Raw genomic sequence first — 26,483 nt, forward strand, 5'->3', positions numbered from 1 at the left:
CGACCGCCAACACCGCGGTTCCTGGTGTGTCCGCTGTGCCATGCGTGTGATCATTGCTTGTACAGCCCTCTCGCAGTGTCCAGAGCAAGTATGGTGGGTCTGACACACCGGTGTCAATGTGTACTTTTTTCCATTTCCAGGAGTGTAGTTTGTACTGCATGCTTACAGGGCAATTTTTGACCTGTCAAATTACAATGTTGACACCTCACTGGCTGTAAACAGTACTCTGTACAATGCCCTTTAACCCATGAGTGGGTGCACCTGTGTAAAGTATGCCAACCAAAAATAAAATGATTTTGTGCAGTTCCATCTTGGTTTTACAACTGCAAACCTATACCTATTCCCTCAGTATTGCTTCAGGTAACACAGCGACAAATTGCGTTATCATACGTCCAAGGGAGCAGCAGTAATATAAAATACAAAGCGAGCTTGTTGAGAAAAAATTTATGATCAGTTCAAAAAAATGACTCCAGTTATGAACTAGCAACATAATCCCACATTGAGGCAGTTGTCTAAGAGATAATTAGTGATTGAATAAGCTTCTGGCCGAAATCTGGTGCAACTGCACTGCTTAATGCTTCTAATGCATCATTACTGTTTCTTTAACTCCTGTCCTTGGCAACAGAGAGTTATAGCGAAAATTTATTTCATTATTGTTTAATAAAAAGTAGTTTAGCTCATATTATGTAAGTTTATTTTCTCCTTGTTTAAATAAACTAAGATTAAACAGTGATTCTGATCATACATGACTTACTTTGGTAACATAAGGAAAGCTTTTCTTTTCATGTGTACAAAGTGTACCATGCGCCCACTTGTGTTATGAAAAATGGCATGCCCACGTTAAAACATGGCAAGTCACCAGGTCATTCTGATTTCTTAAACCATACACGGAAATTTCAATGCAATCAGTTTTATCCACTATTGTCATAGCCCACTCACCAAACTCATACTTTAAAATCACAAACTGGAGCTGGCTACACAACCAGAGTACCCTCTCTATGAGTGAATGAAGTTGAGGATGAAGCACTGCATTCTACATCTGGTCATGAATTGAGAGTCATTGTGTGACTGGAATTGAGTGGCAGGCCACTCGTAAGATGTCCCGGAATGACTATGCTTTTATTCATGTTAGGTACAGAGATGTGTTCACTGCTGGAATGGAGACCATTTGCCCCAGGATGATGTAGTGAGTTACAGAAGCTCAGTGACCTGCTGTCAGCAGGACCTCCAGGGCAGAGGTGAGCATAGGCAGCTTGCTGATGTCAGCAGGAAGGTAGTAGCTGACAGGGACCAAGTGCTGTGGCCAATGAATGGAAACCACATCCAGACTGACTGCCTGGCTTGGGCTGTGGAATAAAGCACAGAGAATAGCGGTATTCAAACTGTAGGCCCTAACATCGATAGGCTGTGCCCTCCCTGAGTGGAGATCAGTAACACGGTGGTCCACAATGACCAAAGTGCAGCAACAGGATAACCTGGCAGCTGCCACTCTGGATGTTGAGGAGAAGTTCTCTAACCCTGAACTTGAATAGGAGGCAGATTAAACTTATGGTAGTGCTCATGAATGCCCATGGGAACTTTAAGAAACACCTACTCACAGTGGTATAGAGTAAGAAGCTCCCAAGTGTAGACTGTGTAGTGAAGATAATGAAACCACACCACATCTCTTTCAACGTGAAGCTCGGGGGGGGGGAGGCAAAAGATGGCTCATTGTGGCCTGAATAACTCATGACTAATAAGTAACTAGCAAAGAGTAACCTACTACTTTTTCAGGTTGCTGATTGGCTGTACTAGAACCAGAGGTAGCAAAACAGCACAGTAAACTCAGGTTTGGTGCAGGCAACAGTGGGCTGAGACCATTGTTGTTTTTGTTTCCCTGTGTTAATGAAACCAAATCAAATAGTCTTCAGATTGAAGACTGCTTTTATGGATATTTCCGTCCTAGTCTATCGTGCGCAAACCTCATCATAACCATTTTTTTGTTAAGTTGTGTAATAAAAGACTTTTCTCACAAATTCAGCACTTTATTTCTTTATTAGGCGCTCAGTCTTTCTACATCTACATGTGTACTCCACAAACTACTGTATTGTGCATAGCAGTGGCTACTTCTAAGCTTCAGCATTCTTCTGTAACACCACATTATGTAACATACAAGTTTCTCTTACATATAATGCTACATTCCACACAAATACATCTGAAAGAGACTTATTAACACTTAAGCTATACTGATGAAGCAAAATATTATGACAACCTGCTTAGTAACAAGCTGATTCTCCTGTGGAATGCATTAAGCTGCAATTCTGTGTGGCATGGATTCGATACGTCCATGGTAGGAATCCAGAAGTATGTGGCACCACATCTATGCACAGTGCATACAATTCCCATAAATTATGGGCCAGTGGTTTGAGTGTGTAGAACTGGTGACCAATGTGTTACACCAGGATCAGGTCAGGTGAATTTAGCAACCAAGACATCAATATGAGTTCACTTATCATGCTTCTCAGACCACTATAGCATGATTCTGGCTTTGGGACATGCACACTTATCCTGCTGGAAGTTGTCATCAGGGAAGACTGGAAGCAAGAAGGAATGCAGGTCATCTGCAGTAATTTTCACCTGTCCACAGCTGTCATGATGCCTTCAGTTACTACCAAAGTCCCACTTGAATGTTGTCATAGCATAATACTCTACCCCACCAGCCTACATCTGTGGCTTCATGTATTTTTGAACAGCTGCTTGATGATGGTATATCCAGACATGACCATTGACCTGGTGTAACAAAAAATATCATTCATCTCACCAGGTGACATGTTCCCAAAACTCAAGTGCGTGCACTAGTTCTCTACTGTGTTGTCTGATCATCATCACCTATCCTGCTTCATGAATGGGCAAGCCACCAATCTCCACATTATGTTGATGTGGTGTGAACATGCAACACCTTATCGTCTACTCATGGAAGGATAATTTGTTATTGTGGAAGATGAGAATTTACAAAATACCTTGTCAGTTTGGAATGGCCTGTATAGGACAAATAACATGCACAATGGAAGAATGCTGCATGGAACATAAACATTACACTTGCCGTCTGCAACCCAGCAAATCTGCAATTGCGGAACATTGTATCTCCAATGGACATCCAACTGACTAAGACAAAATATTAATTTTGGCCACAGCAACATCGTTTTGGGACTCCATTATAATAGATTGCATTGAAATATGCATTTTGGAAAATCTACTGAACCATAACAGTGACTACCAGCTGGATAATGCATGGAATCTTGTCATCTCCAAAGATTTGCTCAAGACGAAAGCATCAGAATACTCTGATGACTGCGGCGAATGGCAATGATGAAAAAAAGTGATCTTTGGATTTCTACCAGTGAGGGCGCTGCCACTGGGCAATGTGGTCCTTCTGTCATTGTGACTCTGACGCATGCCCAGCAATACTCTCAGTGTGCAATATAAGGAGGAGCGGTGACATCTTCGTCGGTTCATCTGAAGATGACTGGCAGGTGCCCAGTTGAAATATCATGGAGTGACGTTTACAATGACCAGTTGCAATCCCAAAATCTCTTCAAACAGGGAAAGACAGTTTAACTAGAAAAGTGCAGGAATTCACAGCTAAGTGACTGTATGTAATTAACAGTCGCAATTAAAGTAGCTATATGGTAGAATCCAACTCTAATAGCACAGCAGGTCTTCTCGATCACTCAGGTGACCTCAAAATCCTGGTAGATGATACAGTATGAGGTGGAAGAGGTGGAATAGCTGATGTGGGTCCACACATGGTAATTAAGGGCACCACCGTATGTGTTGGAGTGTGTCCTGGCGTGGTGTGTTATCTTGTGAGTGAAGACAAAATTGCTGATAAATATGGAGACCACACTATCATTCAATACAGCATTATTAATTGCCTTAATAAAACTATTTGGTGTTAGCAAGCTACAGATATACCCAAAAGCTGTGTGTGTGTTTTATTTTTTATACTTTATGACAATTTATTTCGATTTGTATATCAGTGGTAAAGAAATACACAACCATTGGCTTTTCAGGAGTAAGTTCCTTCATAAAGGCTATTTTGTCTCATGCTGTTATCAGTTGTCAGGTCAACACTTCTTTACCTGATAATAAATTTCCTCTTATCTCAGCTTGGAACATGTTAGCAAATAGACAATATATTTTTCATGTCACATTGCAGTGAACAGTACAGGTTCCCCAGAGCTAATTGTTCATTCCTGCTCTGAGCCTGAGACAGAGTTGTACCAATTGCCAGTCAGATATTTTTACTGGAAGATAATGACACCCACTACACTGGAAGGTAAGTGACAACACAACTAAGTCATCTTACTGTGAAAAATGTATCTTATAAAATAAAGTACAAATTGGGGCTTAAATCCTTTCCCACTACGCTGCACTCATGGTGTGGTTTCCATGTGAATGCTTCTAATAAAGAGGCTTTTTATGTGGCTAATTGCCAAAAGCATAGAATCTGATTGGTAAAAGTTACATAATGGTGCTCTCCCTTGCATTTTTCACAGATTATATGTGATTTGTGCACACAGTACACACCAGATTACTTGTCAGGGATTTGCTCATAATGTAATTTAGGTTTTCTGAATGAACCCTGCAGTTTTATTTTCTATGACAAAGTATAAACATGGCAAAGTGCATTCAATATGTTGTGAATGGAGACATTAGGCTACTCTATAGATCAGTCTATTACCACATTCATTGACTTTGCCAACTCACAACCCAATGTCACCTTCCCACGTACATTGAAGATCAGTCTGTCATCACAATCAACATTTTATGGAGCATCCAATATTACATTCTAACAATCTGATCAAAGCAGTTCCCATTAGATTCCAGTGATTTACATTTTTCCTTGGCCATTTTTATGGTTAACTCATCCAAAAAGCAGAGCTGCAGAATAAAGATAGTTATTTTTGAAACAGCTTCTAACAAAACAAAATGCTGCAATTGGACAAAGCCATGAATCTTAAAGAGTACGAAGGCTGAACCTTTAACATCCAAGCAGGAATATGAAATGGCTAATGGAATGTCAATAGACAAGTTGTGCTTGTCAGAACATGACATACAAATCACTGAAATTGTACAAGTACATCTTGACAGATATGGGTTAATAACATACTAATGTAGAACTGTTAAGATGGAGGGTTACTGGCTACCTTTTATAAAAAATGAAGTTAAGTCCCAGGCCCTTCAGGTTAACGAATATTGTGCTGAGAAGCCCTTTGAATGTTGTGCCATAAGAGTGGTTCAGGAAATAAACAAGCTAACAGTACTGACATTTTACAGGCCACTAGCAGGAAATATTTGCAACTTCTTAAAGCAGCTAGAAGCAGTTTCAGTAAGGTTATGTAAATTTAAATGGATACTCTTTATTCATGGTGATTTTAACACTGATTTTCTCTCAGATATTACTGATAAAGTATGTCTAAGGACATCGGGTTGCTGATGTCTAGTTTTGGATTATTTCCCACAATAAATTCGCTGTATTAAAATAAGTAGTTAGTGGAATAGCCTCTGGCAACACGTTTTCAGATCCAATTATTTTCTGCAATTTTGATGTCAAAGTGATAGTCAATGGTTTATAGGCTATGACTGTCAAATGTTAACAATAAAGTGTAGTGAAAAGTTAAGTTCAGATCACAGAAAAAACTGAATCACAAGCAATGACTCAATTACAGTGCTTAGAGAGGAATTACAGAGAGAAGAGTGGGAAGAAGACAATGTAAATGGAAAATTTAACACTTTCTTAAACATATATTCCTACAGCACTCTTTCTCATTTTTTCTCCTAAAACAAACATGAATAAAAATCAACATAAGCAAGGATAAGGGATGGTTAAGTCCTGGGATTAAAGTACCTTGTTCTAGGAAGAAAGGGCTCTGCCTAATCCAGAAAACAAGCTGTAATCAAGAGTTGAAACTCAATTACCTCATTATCTAAAATCCTCCTATCTGTTATTAAAACAGCAATACACATCCACTATGCTCAAAAAATTAAACATTTCAAGAATAACAAGAGTCCCCAGAAAATAGCTGTGGCAGAAATGAAGACATTTTGAAATCAGTGGTCATTGAACTCAATTAGTATATCCTCAGATTGGTGACAAATACAGTATCCACAAATAAATAACAAATATAAATGTGTTAGATTTACTTTGACAATCAGTGCATGCAGCACCAGCGTACATTAATTGCAAATATTCAAGCCATAACCAGAGTACAAAATTCATCTGGTCACAATAAAGTAATAATCCGGCTGGCTATGATGATGTTTCTACTGAAATATTAAAATCATGTGCGATTAGAAAGAGCTGCCCTTAACCAGTCTTTGTAATCAGTCAAAAAGTCAGACATATTTACCGAAAAATTATATATGCTGTGGTGACACCTGCCTACAAAACAGGAGAGAAGCAAGGTACCCAAAACAATTTCATACTATGCAAAATGAAGGTATTCAAAATGAATTAATCAAAGGAAAAATTACACCTTAGGAAAAAAACAAAGTACACATTTTTGTAGACTAATTATTCGTCACTGTAGTATTGGCAAAACTCCTGAAAATAAAAAAATAAAGTCTCAATGAAACAGGCATAGGTCTACACTTTTGCAGCCAATTTAAAAATTTTCTTTGATTTTTATGCCCTCTCTCTCTCTCTCTCTCTCTCTCTCTCTCTCTCTCTCTCTCTCTCTGTGTGTGTGTGTGTGTGTGTGTGTGTGTGTGTGTGTGTGTGTGTGTGTGTGTCTGTGCGTGTGTACACACTCATGCATGCACATGATGCACTTTCACTAGGTTTCACTTGTTTATTAAGGATTGCCCTTTTTTTTCAGCTGCTGGTAGCAGCTCTGATTTTGAGACCTGCATTAAGTTGACTGGTAAGTGCATATTGCCATGTGTAATACAGCAAACAAAAGTTTTGGCTTGCGAGCATGGCACAATGATATTAGAACTATCTCGTCTTCATTGTTGTTGTACAATTCCTACATAAGAACAACACTTTGAAACAGGATAAACTATGACTCCATTCTTTTTATTAATAAGGTAACACTTTTTAATTGTCTATATTTAGTTCATAACGAGCTAGACAACTACAGACAGTAAGCAGCAATGAAAGAAATGATCAACCTCTGCTTTTGTAAATTAATTTATTCACCACATTACATGCTTCAGAAAGCTAGCTTCCATCATCAAGTGTGTTAAGGTTAATAAGTAAACAATTTTCATAAATGCATAACTAAGGTAGGTAACCAGTGGAATTTTTAAAATCTTACAATGAAATTCAAAAGGAATTCCATGTACCCAACAAAAAGTGCATCACAAAACATGACAGTACATAAAAAAGATACATGCAGACTGTCCATCATAAGGTAGCAGAGAAAAAGAGGTCACATTAGCTGTGACTGCCTGTTGAGAGTAATGGGGAAAATTGCCATAATAGAAGCAAAGCTTAATAGTGAGTGCAAGATGACCAATATGATGGTTTGTAGGGAGGAGGGGAATGCGGGAATGGGACAAATGGGACAAATAGCTGGGGGCATGGAGTACTTTTTATATTTTGGAAGAGAAATTGTGACTTGCAAGTAGCCATTAAAAAGGTCCAGTTCTCACCCTGTTAAATACCTGCATAATAACAACTTTTCAACCATTTTTTGAAAGAAAAACACCTGACTGCACTATATTTTTCCCTTTCCCTGAGAGCTAGGTGGTGGGGGAGGAGGGGGAGGGGCACAGCTCCTCCTTGCCTCTGGGTACGGGTGCCCTTGTGTGGGTGTTATGTGCCATTTGTTGCATGTCTTGTAGTAAACATGATCTTTCAGCAGGGGAGGGAAAGTGGGGGAAGATAGATTGCAGATTATAGTGTTGACTCTCTGCTTGTCACCAGGTTGCTTTGCACTCATCTCTTTGCAGTTATATGTCCTTACTTTAAGTTTAGAGATGTTTTCAGATGCACTGAAATTAGGGTTAAGCAAGAGCCCTTCAGAGTTGTTCCCTATGCAGTGAGATCTGCAAACTACTTTTTTTAATGTCTCAGTGAGTTGGTATCCAGAGAACAGTTCACTTAAGTTCCATACTGCTATATCTCGGCCACCGTCTGCATTGTGTTCATAAGACAAGTGTTTCTGTCTAACCAGATCTGCACAGTTTTCATGAAAATGTTGTGAATTTTCATTGTTCTGTTTTTGAGGAGTAAACTGATGTTCTATAAAGCAAGTGGCTAAAAAAATGGATTTTGAAGTGCTAATATAACTGGTGAAGTGCTTTTAAAGAAGATTCCTATGACTTTTCAGTAGTGTGCTTACATTTCAAAGAAGATAATATGTCAAGGACACTGCTGTGTGTCTCTCAGTTTCTGACCAATGTGGAGCTCCAGGGTTTGGATTATGTGCAACATATACATAGCTGTAGATACTGGCAATAAATATGAAGAAATATTTCCACTGCTTCTGTCAGCACAAGAACAATTTCTGCTGAAAGCACCACACTGATCCAGATTCTACCAAGTGATATTGTATTTTGTCTAATTCTGCTAGCTTAATCCACAGAGGAAAAAAAATCAGATTATCTAATGGCATAACACCAATTGATTCAAGATGAACAACATGGTAAGACGTGCAGCCTACCAAGTATAGATCAGTTGTCGAGGCACGTCGAATCAGATGATGCTATGCAGAATATAATGATTTGCATTCAGCTCTATGACTGGCTTAATTACATACAGTGACCCATTCAATCAAGGACAATAATGGCTGCATCATTTCTCAGGTATGCCTACTGCTGTCATCTCGACTCCTAGTCAAGAACAACAGTTACTGGAAAGGTACTATGGTCCAGTACTCATTAATACACTCCTGGAAATTGAAATAAGAACACCGTGAATTCATTGTCCCAGGAAGGGGAAACTTTATTGACACATTCCTGGGGTCAGATACATCACATGATCACACTGACAGAACCACAGGCACATAGACACAGGCAACAGAGCATGCACAATGTCGGCACTAACAGTGTATATCCACCTTTCGCAGCAATGCAGGTTGCTATTCTCCCATGGAGACGATCGTAGAGATGCTGGATGTAGTCCTGTGGAACGGCTTGCCATGCCATTTCCACCTGGCGCCTCAGTTGGACCAGCGTTCGTGCTGGACGTGCAGACCGCGTGAGACGACGCTTCATCCAGTCCCAAACATGCTCAATGGGGGACAGATCCGGAGATCTTGCTGGCCAGGGTAGTTGACTTACACCTTCTAGAGCACGTTGGGTGGCACGGGATACATGCGGACGTGCATTGTCCTGTTGGAACAGCAAGTTCCCTTGCCGGTCTAGGAATGGTAGAACGATGGGTTCGATGACGGTTTGGATGTACCGTGCACTATTCAGTGTCCCCTCGACGATCACCAGTGGTGTACGGCCAGTGTAGGAGATCGCTCCCCACACCATGATGCCGGGTGTTGGCCCTGTGTGCCTCGGTTGTATGCAGTCCTGATTGTGGCGCTCACCTGCACGGCGCCAAACACGCATACGACCATCATTGGCACCAAGGCAGAAGCGACTCTCATCGCTGAAGACGACACGTCTCCATTCGTCCCTCCATTCACGCCTGTCGCGACACCACTTGAGGCGGGCTGCACGATGTTGGGGCATGAGCGGAAGACGGCCTAACGGTGTGCGGGACCGTAGCCCAGCTTCATGGAGACGGTTGCGAATGGTCCTCGCCGATACCCCAGGAGCAACAGTGTCCCTAATTTGCTGGGAAGTGGCGGTGCGGTCCCCTACGGCACTGCGTAGGATCCTACGGTCTTGGCGTGCATCCGTGCGTCGCTGCGGTCCGGTCCCAGGTCGACGGGCACGTGCACCTTCCGCCGACCACTGGCGACAACATCGATGTACTGTGGAGACCTCACGCCCCACGTGTTGAGCATTTCGGCGGTACGTCCACCTGGCCTCCCACATGCCCACTATACGCCCTTGCTCAAAGTCCGTCAACTGCACATACGGTTAACGTCCACGCTGTCGCGGCATGCTACCAGTGTTAAAGACTGCGATGGAGCTCCGTATGCCACGGCAAACTGGCTGAAACTGACGGCGGCGGTGCACAAATGCTGCGCAGCTAGCGCCATTCGACGGCCAACACCGTGGTTCCTGGTGTGTCCGCTGTGCCGTGCGTGTGATCATTACTTGTACAGCCCTCTCGCAGTGTCCGGAGCAAGTATGGTGGGTCTGACACACCGGTGTCAATTTGTTCTTTTTTCCATTTCCAGGAGTGTATATTAAATTCACAATGTTGTCACAGTTCCCTTAATATCTGTAGGGAGAATACTTGTTTATTGGCACTATAGAAATGTTGAGGGTACAATTACAGAATGAAATAAAAGCTTCACACTGATACTTAAAAGGAACACATACAACTATGTAAATTCCATGAGGGACTATACCTTTACACTTCCAAGTCATACCTCTAGCTATGATGGGAAAGCAGTCACAGAGTCACTGCTTACTATGTTTGTGTTGTTGTAGCTCACTCACAGTTCGTATGTGTGGCAGACGCGCTTTACAGTTGCCAGGTTCTGTATCTGATGTGTTACAAGACCTGGTGGCAGCAGCCGTGTCTCTCCTATGATGTTAAAATAGGCGGCAGATGTGGACAGGGTAAAAGATTCTCACCACTGGTAGTCAATTGATGATGTAATGATGATAAAAGAAACTACAGTGGAGGGGAGAAGTCCCTGCCACAAGTGTGCAGTATGATCACTGAAAAATAGTGCGAGCTCACAAAATATTTTCAGATCTTCTACATCTGGTTCCCTTCCTGTACAAGAAGTCCTTAATCAATAGTGACTCAGTTAAGAGAATAATTCAGAGGCATAATGTTGGCCTCCATACAGAGCACAATCAGAAATCAGCTCAGCATAATGTTACACAAGGAGAACTAGTAGCCAGTGGTTAGTTGTGCCATCGCAACACTTAGTGTGAAGCCCCCTTGCATGTCTACAATTGCAACCATTGCTTGCTGGCACCCCTTAGGTGCAACTGATCTAAAACATGACAGCTATCCTGCACCTCTGCACTGTGTAGTTCAAGATGATATTGCTTGTAAAGTAATATGTACCGGTACCGGCAGCAAGAATAGGTTATGCCTTCATGTTCACCATTGGTATGTAGCTGCTGGGATCTGTTGTTGGATAACAGGTATTACCAAAAGTGATCCATGAAGATTGAATACTCCTACATACTTTCACTCTAACCATCCTAGCCCACATTGCTACTGACTGCAGTGAGGCCTCAGTACCTGAAAACAATAGTCATTGTGTGTGTGTGTGTGTGTGTGTGTGTGTGTGTGGATCCTATTTCATATTGTTCTCATGATCCCTGTGTGAGATATGCAATGCTGGCAGCAAAACTGTCACATAGTCATCCATAAATAATGCTTCTCTAAATTTAGCCAAGAGGGTTTTGGGTGGGAGAACATCATCATGTTTCTTCCACAAGCATCACTGGTACACTTTCATATGGGCAATATTGATCTGCTATGATCCTAACACAATATCTCTGAATTTTTTTTAATGTCTGTTGTCTTGCTTGTTTGATATGAACTTCAGCACTCTAGCATACTCTAGAATTTGTTGCAGTAACATCTTACATGCAATTTCCTTTACAGATGCACTGCACTTTCCCAGAACCATTCCAACAAATCAACTTGCCTTTCCTACTGCTGATTTTACTTGTTTATCCCATTTCATATTGTTTCTTAGTATTAGCCCTAGATATTTAAACAATGTGACATGCTCTAGACGTTCACAATTAATCTTTTAATGTGTCTTTTTCCTCTTCATAATGGAAATTTATCAACATTTAAAGATAGCTGCTTTTCATTATGCTAAGTAGAAGCTATGTGCAAGTCTTTCTCTATTTCTTTATTAACATCCAACAACAACAACAACATTTTCCAGTAGACAGCAGCATTGGCACAGTACAATCTGATGGTCCTGTTGACCCTGTCTGAAAAGCAGTTTGTATATATTGAGAATATTAGTGGTCTTATTACACTTCCCTGGGGCACACCCATTGTTACTTTCAAGTCTATTGACCATTTTCCATTCAGCATAACACACTGGTTTCTATTAATCAAAATTCATCAAAATAATCATGTATTTGTGAGGATACTCAATATGATCATATGACCATAAGGGTCAGGAACATCTTACAGTGCTAAATGCTTTTTGAAAATCTGAGGAAAGAGGATCTGCCTGTTTAACAGTGTCTACTCTTTGCAAAAGATTATGTGTGAATGGGGCAAGTTGTTTTTTACAAGACTGGTTTTTCCTAAATCCATGCTGATTCTTTGAGAGAAACTTATTTTCCTCTGGGAACATCATTCAAGCTTAAGACATCCTCTACCATCCTGCAACAGACAGACATTAGCAATATTAGAATGTAGTTCTCTATATCTATTCAGTTATTCCTCTTTCTGTATAGCATTCCTGTTTACAAAGCCATTTTGTGAATATGAGTGATCTTGTAAGTTCACTACCTGTATTGTTGATGGGTTTTGCCTTATAAGTTAAATTATTATTATTATTATTATTCTCTCAATGCTCTGTCAGTTCTCTTCTTCTTCTTCTTTTGTTGTCCAGTCAGTTATTACCAGTAGCTGTTTATTTGACTGAACTTTAAACAAATTTGCACACCACCATAAAATTATATTTTCACTTATACAAGATCAAGAAGCAACGTTTTTTTTTTTTTTTTTTTTTTTTTTTAACGGGCTTTATATATATGATTTTCAAAACATCTTTTTATCTTGTTGGTACATATGTTTGTGGAGTATGTTTGCATTTTCAAGTGTTTTGAATACTTAGTTTATTGTTGATAGTAAAAGGGTTATACGTGCTTTCATGTGCTCAACAAATTTCTACTTTGGGAAAGATGGATGAAAGATTCTGCATTAAATTTTGTTTGAAAAATCAAATGAAATGCAGCACCACATTCAGAAAGTTGTCTGTGACTTTTGAAAAAATCTACTATGAGAAAACAAGAGTTTACAGGTGGTATTAACATTTCAAAGAGGACTGAGAAGATGAAGATGGTGACTGCCCTGGATGCCCTAGAACATCATTACTACCGACACTGTGGAAGAAATAAAGAAAACAAAAACTCACTAGCATTTGTTGATATCATGAAGCAGATGAGGATAGGCACAAATGAAGTCATATTTAGCCTTGATGTAGTCTCCTTGTTCATGAAGGGGCACATTAAAACTGCTGGCCACTCATTTCTCCCTAGAAATTTTGAAATTATTTGGGCACACTTTGATGACCATGTACTTCTTGCACAGAGGAAATTATAATGAACTGATTGATGGAACAGCCATGGGTTCACCACTGTTAACAGTCATAGCTAACTTTTTCATGGACGATTTTGAAGAATGAGAGTTGAACAGTGCTCCCTTCCAGCCATCTTACTTCTTCAGATACATTGATGATACATTTTTCATCTGGTCACATGGCAGTGAGGTGCTGCAGCAGTTCACTGATCATTTGAATGGATACATCCCAACATAACAATATTGAATTTCAATATTGTTACATTCCATCCTGGATTTTTGATCGATTGATTTTACTACCCAACATAAGGTTCACAGTGGAGGTGGAGATGGATGGGGAAGTTATCTTTTTTAGACATGTTGATGAAATGGAGATCAGATGGACAGTTCAGCCACTCTGTGTACAGAAAACTGATGCATACAGATCTGTATCTCAATGGGTATAGCTTTCACAATCCAGCTCAGAAGAGAGCTGTGCTGAACACCTTAGCACACAGAGCCAGAACTGTTTTGACTGACTGATTTTATTTTGTGTTCCATAAGTCCAACTGTGTTGGGTTCACAAGGATGTGGAACTTGTCAGTTTTTTATAAATTCAATTTGATAATCTTATAGCATATACAGACATTTGAGTACATAATTATATAAAAATGTATACAGTAAATTCTTTGATCAGCAATACAGAAAAAAACTATACATATTTTCTTAGAATCATTAAAGCACTTCAGAAAGAACAGAGCACAAATGGATACAGAGCTCAAGTTAAATAACATTCTTACAGGCATTATTAAAGTTTTACAATTTATTTACTTAAAAATTCATCTAGACTGTAAAAAGCTTTTTCTAGCAGAAATATTTTTAGTGCTTTTTTTAAGCTTATCCTTGTTATGAATCTCTGTCTTCATTTCAGGAGGAAGAGCATTGAAGAGTTTTGTTCAAGTGTAGTGGACACCCTTTTGCATCAAGTTCAAATTTCTATGCTCACCGTGTATGTTATTCTTCCTCCATGTGTTATGCTCATGATAATTACTGTTTGGTTGAAATATCTCTATATTTTTACAGACAGTTGTTGGATATGGACCACATCACTTTCGAGATTAAGCTTCTGAAGATGTGTTCGGAATGGACAGGTACACTGTTTGTGATATTAGATCAACACAGTTGAAAAAACCAAGACACAACACTGTTCAAACAAGCCAAGAGGATCAACACATAGCATGGCTTCCACTCTAGCAAAATAGGTAGATTCATAAAGAAGCAAGGAGCCAGACTAGTCTTCTGCTCACTCAGAAAAGTTAAAGAAGTGTTGCAACTTGTTAAAGATAATGTAGGTCTGAGAGTGCCAGGAATTTATAGCATTCCTTTTGAGTGTGGCAAGAATTATGTGGGCCTGTCTATACAGACAGTTGCCAATTGTTGCATTGAGGATCAACATCACCTTAAATACAGGCCTTTGGATAAATCAGTGTTGGCAGAGCACAGCCTGTTAAATAAGCACAAGATTTTTGTTTGAACAAACAAGAATACTTGCTCACACCTTGAACTACTGGAACTCTATGAGCAGAGAAGCTGTTGAAATTAGACTTTGTGAAAACAACTTCAGTAGAGACACTGGCTATGCACTTAGCAATGCATGGAAGTGTGCACTAGCCAAGGAAAAAATGCAGAGGAATACTTTTTTCAGTTTGCCATCTAATGCGATGGATGGCGCTGCAAGAAATGCTAGATATAGGGTGCAAGCAAAATCTATGGATGCCAGGTGCGCTTCCTGTATACACACCATCATATCATAATCCAGCTGATCAGATGCCATTCTGTGGGTACAAAAGAAGGAACCTTACCAATTCATAAGTCTGTTTTAGCCGCTGATGAAGATGATGGTGGACATCATTGAAAACTTGGAATTTTGTCTGAATTTGATGCGGCAAATGAACCAAGAAATTTTTGTGCAAGGAGACAAATTAACTGTAATGAAGTCAGCAATAATTTAAAATTGTGACTAATTATTATGCTGATATATATGTAGCTGAGCAACAGTTGCCACTTACTGTGCCATTCAGTGGCCACTTACTGTGTTATTGGGCCTGCTTTTGTGTCTTTGCCTTGATCTCACAGTCTTTGTAACAGTTATCTTGGTCATGAGTAATAAACTACATTTATTTAAGAGAAGCATGTGATTTACCAATTTACACAACTGAGGACCATCAATGTCTCTTTAAAGATAAGTTGTAATTGATTTAATATAATGTACACCCAAACATGCTATGCTCACTTAGCAACTGCAACAAAAAATACAAACCTCACACCAACTATTAGTTTTGGACTTTTTGTATGAATAAATTGTTAATATTTAGTTCTACGGTGGGCACATTGACTCAGATAGAGTTACATGCAGTTAACCTGCACTTTTAGTAGCTTGTTTGCTGCATCTGTTGATCTCAACAGTCTCTGCCATGTTGCTGCATGAACTCCTGTGGCAACCTCCTGCAGTACATCAGACAAGTGTTGATCAACAACATTACCCAGAATGTGCCATGTCTCATACTGCAGGACCTCCATGGCATCAGATTTTCCATGCCAGTTCAGTTGCTGCTAGTCAGTGTCAACCATAAACATTCTCAGTTAATGTGTTCCAGTACAGTTTCTCTACTGCAGGCACATTCAGCAGTTTGTTTTCTTCCTATTGGAGTGAGTGAATGAGTGGCATATGGCCTGTCAAAAAGTACATCAGTCCCCTTCAGAGTTCAGGTGCCTCATTCTCAGTCTCTGTTTTGTGGCATGGAGGGGCCTGCAAATCCTTTTTGCTGTTGAAGCTTGATCCATTTGTGTCACAAGAGAAGGATATTATGCAAAATTTACTGTCTGGTGGTGGTGAACACTACTTCTGTATTCTGCAGTTCATGGTATTTATCTCTCTTCAACCAAAAGATCAGCACTTTCTTTTGTATCCACAGACTGAGTTATGATATTCCAAGAATTACCTGCTGTGCCTAAATTGACATAGTACCAAAGTCCTTATCAATGAAAGAAGTATTACGTGTTGCACCCTGTTAATTGTCTGTGCTGTTGCTATAAACAGTGCACTCAAACCCTCACAAAATATCCCATAATTCCTATTATTATGGAATCATGATAAATCATTATATTTAGCTTTTAATGATAACTGGCTACGCAGTAATTTTGTCCATTTTATTCATTTCTCTATATATGCACCGAAGTTTTGTCATCCATTGAAGAAGACACCTTAGTGATGATCTTTATTATTATGCATCGGTTGCTTGGTTTAGTGTGTGGGTAGCTAAAAATGCTCCTTTCATTTACACAGTCATACATAGGTGGTCTTTTCTGGCAGACTTAGGTGGTCTTTTTTGGCAGACTTGGTTTCTTGAGCCAGTGACATAATTCCTCCAAGACTGTGTAACAGCTTGGTTGTTTCCTGTGTTCGCAGGAGAACTTCTGTAAAGTTTGGAAGGTAGGAGACGAGATACTGGCAGAAGTAAAGCTGTGGGTACCGGGCGTGAGTCGTGCTTTGGTAGCTCAGTTGGTAGAGCACTTGCCCACAAAAGGCAAAGGTCCCGAGTTCGAGTCTCGGTCGGGCACACAGTTTTAATCTGCCAGGAAGTTTCATAGCTTGGCTGTTGATATACTTTCCGGGATGTAAGGTCGTGGTCCAAGAACTTTTCTGCTCCTTATGTTTCGTCCAGAACTGCGCTGGACTTCCTCAGAGGCGCTGCTCCGCTGAGTCTTGCCGACAGTGTAACAGCTTGCTTCCATAATACTTCTCAGGTTTTCTTTCCTAAGAATCATCATGTTATCAGCATATGACAGTAATCATATGACTAATGTATTGCCCTGCAGCACCAGACCTCTAAACACTATGCCACATGTGAATCCTTCTGGGCAGTCTTTCAAAATTCCTGTTGTTAGGCTCTCCTCTGGTCACAACATTGTTGCTGCTCTATTTTGGAAATGCTTTTTGAACATGTAAACAGATTTGTAATGGAACTATTGTATAAAACATTCTTGGACTTATTTCCAAATCAGTTCAGAGTAAAACCTTGAGCTTTCGATGAGTACCTCCATCATCATCATCAGGAGCAACTGACTGTCTATACTGCTGCTGGAGTGGCCTTATGTAGCCCATGGGCAGCTTGTGATTGGTCAGAAATTACATAATAATGTCGTGGATGGTGTCAATGTCTGCATTGATGCTGCCACGACTCCTGTAGTACCATAAACGTTGTGACAAATATCTCTGACTCTTCTCTGCATCAAGAGCTTGTTTCCAAGCACCACTAAGATATTACCTAGAGTCACAGTTCTTGTCACATATTTTTAGTTCTGCAGCCTCTTTAACTACAGACTCCCAGTATGTAGAAGCATTTTTTTTTTTAATTCAAACAATATTTTGTGCTTGTGTTTGAGGCTGTGCTTGGCAACTGCAGATTTCTCCACTTGTAAATTTTTAAAATGCCATTGAGCTTCATCACAGTGGTTGGAAATGGTACAAATGGACTGACATAATTCCTCAAAGACTGTGTAACAGCTTGCTTCCATAATACCTCTCAGGTTCTCTTTCCTAAGAATCGTCATGTTATCAGCATATGACAGTAATCGTATGATCACACTTCTACATCTACATCTACATTTATACTCTGCAAGCCACCCAATGGTGCGTGGCAGAGGGCACTTTGCGTGCCACTGTCATTACCTGCCTTTCCTGTTCCAGTCGCGTATGGTTCATGGGAAGAACGGCTGCCGGAAAGTCTACGTGAGCGCTCGAATCTCTCTAGTTTTACATTCGTGATCTCCTCAGGAGGTAAGTATGGGGAAGCAATATATTTGATACCTCATCCAGAAATGCACCCTCTCGAAACCTGGACAGCAAGCTACACCGCAATGCATAGCACCTCTCTTGCAGAGTATGCCACTTGAGTTTGGTAAACATCTCCGTAATGCTTACCAAATAACCCTGTACCAAAACGCACTGCTCTTCTTTGGATCTTCTCTATCTCCTCTGTCAACCCGACCTGGTATGGATCCCACACTGATGAGCAATACTCAAGTATAGGTCAAACGAGTGTTTTGTAAGCCACCTCCTTTGTTGATGGACTACATTTTCTGAGGGCTCTCCCAATGAATCTCAACCTGGCACCCACCTTACCAACAACTAATTTTAAATGATCATTCCACTTCAAATCATTCCACATGCATATTCCCAGATATTTTACAGAAGTAACTGCTACCAGTGTTTGTTCTGCTATCATATAATCATGCAATTAAGGATCCTTATTTTTATGTATTTGCAATACATTACATTTGTCTATGTTAAGGGTCAGTTGCCACTCCCTGCACCAAGTGCCTATCCGCTGCAGATCTTCCTGCATTTCACTGCAATTTTCTAATGCTGCAATTTCTCTGTATACTACAGCATCATCCATGAAAAGCCGCATATATTGTGAAAAGCAATGATCCCATAACACTCCCCTGTGGCATGCCAGAGGTTACTTCAACATCTGTAGACGTCTCTCCATTGAGAACAACATGCTGTGTTCTGTTTGCTAAAAACTCTTCAATCCAGCCACACAGTTGGTCTGATATTCCATAGGCTCTTACTTCGTTTATCAGGCGAGAGTGCGGAACTGTATCGAATGCCTTCCGGAAGTCAAGGAAAATGGCATCTACCTGGGAGCCTGTATCTAATATTTTCTGGGTCTCATGAATAAATAAAGCAAGTTGGGTCTCAAACGATTGCTGTTTCCGGAATCCATGTTGATTCCTACAGAGTAGATTCTGGGTTTCCAGAAATGACATGATAAGTGAGCAAAAAACATGTTCTAAAATTCTACAACAAATTGATGTCAGAGATATAGGCCTATAGTTTTGCACATCTGCTTGATGACCCTTCTTGAAAACTGGAACTACCTGTGCTCTTTTCCAATCATTTGGAACCTTCCATTCCTCTAAAGACTTGCGGTACACGGCTATTAGAAGGGGGCAAGTTCTTTCACGTACTCTGTGTAGAATCGAATTAGTATCCCGTCAGGTCCAGTGGACTTTCCTCTGTTGAGTGATTTCAGTTGCTTTTCTATTTCTTGGACACTTATTTCAATGTCAGCCATTTTTTTGTTTGTGCGAGGATTTCTACATCTACATCTACATCCATACTCCGCAAGCCACCTGACGGTGTGTGGCGGAGGGTACCCTGAGTACCTCTATCGGTTCTCGCTTCTATTCCAGTCTCGTATTGTTCGTGGAAAGAAGGATTGTCGGTATGCCTCTGTGTGGGCTCTAATCTCTCTGATTTTATCCTCATGGTCTCTTTGTGAGATACACGTAGGAGGGAGCAATATACTGCTTGACTCCTCGGTGAAGGTATGTTCTCGAAACTTTAACAAAAGCCCATACTGAGCTACAGAGCGTCTCTCCTGCAGAGTCTTCCACTGGAGTTTATCTGTCATCTACATAACGCTCTCGCGATTACTAAATGATCCTGTAACGAAGCCCACTGCTCTCCGTTGGATCTTCTCTATCTCTTCTATCAACCCTATCTGGTACGGATCCCACACTGTTGAGCAGTATTCAAGCAATGGGTGAACAAGTGTACTGTAACCTACTTCCTTTGTTTTCGGATTGCATTTCCTTAGGATTCTTCCAATGAATCTCAGTCTGTCATCTGCTTTACCGACGATCAACTTTACATGATCATTCCATTTTAAATCACTCCTAATGCATACTCCCAGATAATTTATGGAATTAACTGCTTCCAATTGCTGACCTGCTATTTTGTAGCTAAATGATAAGGGAACTATCTTTCTATGTATTCGCAGCACATTACACTTGTCTACATTGAGATTCAATTGCCATTCCCTGCACCATGCGTCAATTCGCTGCAGATCCTCCTGCATTTCAGTACAATTTTCCATTGTTACAACCTCTTGATACACCACAGCATCATCCGCAAAAAGCCTCAGTGAACTTCCGATGTCATCCACAAGGTAATTTATGTATACTGTGAATAGCAACGGTCCTATGACACTCCCCTGCGGCACACCTGAAATCACTCTTACTTTGGAAGACTGCTCTCCATTGAGAATGACATGCTGCGTTCTGTTATCTAGGAACTCTTCAATCCAATCACACAATTGGTCTGATAGTCCATATGCCTTTACTTTGTTCATTAATCAACTATGGGGAACTGTATCGAAGACCTTGCAGAAGTCAAGAAACATGGCATCTACCTGTGAACCCGTGTCTATGGCCCTCTGAGTGTCGTGGACGAATAGCGTGAGCTGGGTTTCACACGACCATCTTTTTCGAAACCCATGCTGGTTCCTACAGAGTAGATTTCTAGTCTCCAGAAAAGTCATTATACTCGAACATAATACGTGTTCCAAAATTCTACAACTGATTGACGTTAGAGATATAGGTCTATAGTTCTGCACATCTGTTCGACGTCCCTTCTTGAAAACGGGGATGACCTGTGCCCTTTTCCAATCCTTTGGAACGCTACGCTCTTCTAGAGACCTATGGTACACCGCTGCAAGAAGGGGGGCAAGTTCCTTCACGTACTCTGTGTAAAATCGAACTGGTATCCCATCAGGTCCAGCGGCCTTTCCTATTTTGAGCGATTTTAATTGTTTCTCTATCCCTCTGTCATCTATTTAGATATCTACCATTTTGTCATCCGTGCGACAATCTAGAGAAGGAACTACAGTGCAGTCTTCCTCTGTGAAACAGCTTTGGAAAAAGACATTTAGTATTTCGGCCTTTAGTCTGTCATCCTCTGTTTCAGTACCATTTTGGTCACAGAGTGTCTGGACATTTTGTTGTGATTCACCTACCGCTTTGACATAAGACCAAAATTTCTTAGGATTTTCTGTCAAGTCAGTACATAGAACTTTACTTTCGAATTCATTGAACGCCTCTCTCATAGTCTTCCTCACACTACATTTCGCTTCGCGTAATTTTTGTTTGTCTGCACGGCTTTGGCTATGTTTATGTTTGCTGTGAAGTTCCCTTTGCTTCCGCAGCAGTTTCCTAACTCAGTTGTTGTACCATGGTGGCTCTTTTCCATCTCTTACGATCTTGCTTGGCACATACTCATCTAACGCATATTGTACGATGGTTTTGAACTTTGTCCACTGATCCTCAACACTATCTGTACTTGAGACAAAACTTTTGTGTTGAGCCATCATGTACTTTGTAATCTGCTTTTTGTCACTTTTGCTAAACAGAAAAATCTTCCTACCCTTTTTAATATTTCTATTTACAGCTGAAATCATCGATGCAGTAACTGCTTTATGATTGCTGATTCCCTGTTCTGCGTTAACGCGTTTAGAGAAGGAACTGCAGTGCGATCTTCCGCTGCGAAACAGCTTTGGAAAAAGGTGTTTAGTATTTCAGCTTTACGCGTATCATCCTGTGTTTCAATGCCATTATCACCCCAGAGTGTCTGGATATGCTGTTTCAATCCACTTACTGATTTAACGTAAGACCAGAACTTCCTAGAATTTTCTGTCAAGTCGGAACATAGAATTTTACTTTCGAATTCACTGAACGCTTCATGCATAGCCCTCCTTACGCTAACTTTGACATTGTTTAGCCTCTGTTTGTCTGAGAGGTTTTGGCTGCACTTAAATTTGCGGTGAAGCTCTCTTTGCTTTCGTAGTAGTTTCCTAACTTTCTTGTTGAACCACGGTGGGTTTTTCCCATCCCTCACAGTTTTACTTGGCATATACCTGTCTAAAACGCATTTTATGATTGCCTTGAACTTTTCAATAAACAATCAACATTGACAGTGTCGGAACAGAAATTTTCGTTTTGATCTGTTAGGTATTCTGAAATCTGCCTCCTATTACTCTTGCTAAACAGATAAACCTTCCTCCATTTTTTTATATTCCTATTTACTTCCATATTCAGGGATGCTGCAATGGCCTTATGATCACTGATTCCCTGTTCTGCGCTTGCAGAGTCAAAAAGTTCGGGTCTGTTTGTTATCAGTAGGTTCAAGATGTTATCTCCACGAGTCAGTTCTCTGTTTAATTGCTCGAGGTAATTTTCAGATAGTGCACTCATCATAATGTCACTCAATGCTCTGTCCCTACCACCCGTCCTAAACATCTGAGTGTTCCAGTCTATATCTGGTAAATTGAAATCTCTTTCTAAGATGATAACATGCTGAGGAAATTTATGTGAAATGTATTCCAGATTTTCTCTCAGTTGTTCTGCCACTAACGCTGCTGAGTCGGGAGGTCAGTAAAAGAAGCCAATTATTAACCTAGCTCGGTTGTTGAATATAACCTCCACCCATAATAATTCAAAGCAACTATCCACTTCTATTTCACTACAGGATAAACTACTAATAACAGTGACAAACACGCCACCACCGGTTGCATGCAATCTATCCTTTCTAAACATCGTCTGTGCCTTTGTAAAAATTTTGGCAGATTTTATCTCTGGCTTCAGCCAGCTTTCTGTACCTATAACGATTTCAGCTTCGGTGCTTTCTATCAGCGCTTGAAGTTCTGATACATTACCAATGCAGCTTCGACAGTTTACAATTACAATACTGGTTGCTGCATGGTCCCCGCATGTCATGACTTTGCCCTGCACCCTTTGAGGATGTTGCCGTTTCTATACTTTCCCGAGGCCATCTAACCTAAAAAACTGCCCAGTCCATGCCACACAACCCCTGCTACCCTGTAGCCACCTGCTGTGTGTAGTGGACTCCTGACCTATCCAGTGGAACCTGAAACCTCACCACCCTATGGCACAAGTCAAGGAATCTGCAGCCCACACGGTCATAGAACCATCTCAGCCTCTGATTCAGACCCTCCACTCGGCTCTGTACCAAAGGTCCACAGTAAGTCCTGTCAGCGATGTTGCAGATGGTGAGCTCTGCTTTCATGCTGCTAGCGAGACTGGCAGTCTTCACCAAATCAGATAGCCGCCAGAAGCCAGAGAGGATTTCCTCTGATCCATAGCAACACACATCATTGGTGCCGACATGAGTGACCACGTGAAGATGGGTGCACCCTGTACCCTTCATGGCATCCGGAAGGACCCTTTCCACATCTGGAATGACTCCCCCTGGTATGAAGGTGGAGTGCACATCGGTTTTCTTCCCCTCCCTTGCAGCCATATCCCTATGGGGCCCCATTACGCACCTGACGTTGGAGCTCCCAACTACCAGTAAGCTTCAAACTTGCAAGGGATGTTATAAATGCCAGGGATCCTGAGATCGAGATTTTCATTAACAGGTTGTAGCATCTTCTTTATTCTTAGTTAGACAGAAAAACACGTATTATACCTTATCTTTGCAGCAGTCTGCCTATTCTGCTGGAAGTAGTGCCACAGGGAGGATGTAATTGGTGGCTCTTCAGGTTAACGTTCAACATTTTCATGTTTCCTTTTCTTACAGAACACTGGCTTCATACTATGTGAACCATAGCCATTCTTTTGGAACATGTACTTCAGATGATTAATTTGCCCAGCAATTATTCAATCTGTTCAGCTGGTCAAAACATTTTGGCCTTCATAGGTTGTCAAACATGCCATCAGTATTCATAATTAGGCTGTAAACTTATGTGAGGCATTCCTAGCCAGCTTTATTCTCTCATTTATGGCATCTTCTGTTGACTGTCCAGTTCTAATGACTTTTTGGGAAATGATACCATGAAACTGTATTTTGTCCTGCAGAATATTGTATGTCAGTTCTCCAGCATTTACCCTAGCAAGTGAAGGAGACAAAAGTGGTTTGCAGAACTTCAGAGTTAGAGAGCCTTTGTGTTACATTTTTTAAGATAATCACATTTGTCTCTTTCCCGATTTCTAGTGTTCCACTTTATAATAGAAAAGCATTATAAAGTAGGCGCAAGTATGGGCTTAAGTGCAAATGAAGAGCACATAAAACTTTAGCAGGGATGTCATCTGGTCCATTTAATTTACACCTTCTCAATGTCAAGATTTTTTGCTCAATTTCTCATTAGGAAGTGGAAAAAACCAAATCGTCATTAACATATGCTTTCCTAACTTCGTTTTAATGTTCCCTGTATTCATCACTGTTGTCCTCTCAAATGCCACCTGTAAAGAGTGTGCCACCGTTTCCCTGTCAAATTCCTATCTTTTATTTTTTTTTTATTTATTTATTCTCCATGGCCAAATACAAGGATTTGTTTTGGATAGTTTACATATTGATCATTTCCCCTTATAACATTGTGAGAAACAATTATATACAATAGGCCTGACAGATAAAAACTTATGTCTTTTTTTGTACATGTAAATAATATTTATACAAATGAAAGTATTCTACTCCTCTGAGAGGAATTCCTTAATACTATAAAAACACTTATTGCTGAGGAAATCCTTCAAGGCAATTTCAAAGCAGCTTCCACTTAAGCTTTTTAATTATTCTTTTTTTTTAAGTTTGTTATAAAATTTGATCCCCATGTAATAGGGGCTCTTGTCTGCACTTTTTGCATTATTTCTTTCCAGGTGATAACTATCATCCCTCCTAGTATTGTACATGTGCACTTCTCTATTTAGATGATTGTACTGCTTGTATTTTAGCATCAGCTAAACAGTTTTATAAATATATAGTGATGGGAGTGTTAGTAGTTTCTTAATTTTGAAAATTGTTTTGCAGGACTCATTATATCTAAGCTTACACATGATCCTAACTGTCTTTTCTTGAAGGATGAATACCCTATTTACATGCTTGGCAGCAGCACATCCCCATACTTCAATTCCATATGTGAAGTATGGATACACTAAAGCATAGTAGATTATACTCATTTGCTCATATTTAAGATATTGTGACATTGTCCACATTGCATAAATTGATTTGCTTAGTTTTTGGCGTAAGAAATCGATATGATGCTCCCAAGAGAGATGCTGATCTAACATTATGCCAAGGAAGGAAGTTTTATCTTTCAATTTTATTTCTGAACCATCATCAGACACAGCATTCCATTGCATTTCATCTTGTTTGTGGTGTATTTGAAATTCTACTTGTTGTAGAGTTGCTAACAATGCTGTAGATGATATTTTTAGACATACAGCTTTATAAACATATCATAAGGGTCAAGATGTTAATTCTGTGCCACAGTGATTTCTAACTTTTATTCTTGCCTGCTGTAAATACTCTTTAATGGTTGTTGTACTTACCCAGTTTGTAAGCACTTTCTTCCTGAAGTGGTAAAACAAAGAACTATATTTCAGAGGAAATAAGTTTATGTTCCAGTTGCAATTTTAGTACATATCTTATAGTTATTTTATGATTTATTTCTATTTTTGTACCATTTAGATAAGCATAACTGCATACTTCTTTGCATTTCAAGCTATGTTCTGTGCCATCTCTTATTAAAATGTTTCTACATTACTTGTAAGCAGCATATCTCTCGAAGTATGTAACTGTGTCTTTTGCAACTGAGATTTTAATCAATATATTTCCTCTGACTCTATTAGGTTGGTGCATAAGTTTGTAGCATTTTTCCACAAGTTCAATAAACACAACAGATACACATAAAAGAGACTTCAGACATCAATGATATATTCTCCTTCACTATTTACAACAGTTTGCCAATGCTGGGGTAACTTTTTGATTCCACAGCTGTAGAAATCATTGATTTTGAGGCAAAGGATTCATCAAGCCATGTTCAGATCACATTTTCATCCAGAAAGGAAAATCCTTGAAGGTTGATTGATAGAGAGCAGAAAAGTTGAAAATCTGAGGATACAAGGTCAGGTGAATGAGGTGGGTGCAGAATGACTTCCCCACCCAACACATTTATACTGATTTTTGTCAGCCTAGCAGAATTCAGGCAGGCATTATCATGGAGTAGCATCACTTCATGCAGTCTTCCTGGTCATTATGCTTGGACTGTGGTTGCAAGACACCTCTGTTGTTTTCATTAAATGTCAGCAGTGATGGTACACCTTAGAGAAGCAATTCATAGTACACCACACTATCACTGTTCCACCAGATGCATAACATTATGTTTTGTGGATGCATGCAGGTCTTTGTATGGGGAGTTGCTGCTTTGTTTGGGCTAAGCCATATCTTCTTTTACCTTACATAAGCATAAAGACACCATTTCTCATCATCAGTAAAGACAGGATAGGAATGGTT

The 26,483-nt window shown here is 40.1% G+C and overlaps 1 protein-coding gene across 1 annotated transcript in view; it reads left to right on the plus strand.

Annotated features, from left to right (window-relative positions):
• Positions 1-4,252: 4,252 nt before the first annotated feature.
• LOC126262612 (synaptic vesicle glycoprotein 2A-like) overlaps positions 4,253-26,483 on the plus strand; it is a 53,459-nt gene continuing 31,228 nt past the window's right edge. Inside the window, exons 1-2 of the mRNA XM_049959367.1 lie at positions 4,253-4,318; positions 6,861-6,905. Coding sequence (XP_049815324.1) covers positions 4,297-4,318; positions 6,861-6,905 — 67 coding nt within the window. The 5' untranslated portion in view covers positions 4,253-4,296. The remainder of the gene's footprint in view (positions 4,319-6,860; positions 6,906-26,483) is intronic.

The sequence above is a fragment of the Schistocerca nitens genome, chromosome 6 (genome assembly GCF_023898315.1).
Source record: "Schistocerca nitens isolate TAMUIC-IGC-003100 chromosome 6, iqSchNite1.1, whole genome shotgun sequence".
In the NCBI taxonomy this organism is placed as follows: Eukaryota; Metazoa; Arthropoda; class Insecta; order Orthoptera; family Acrididae; genus Schistocerca; species Schistocerca nitens.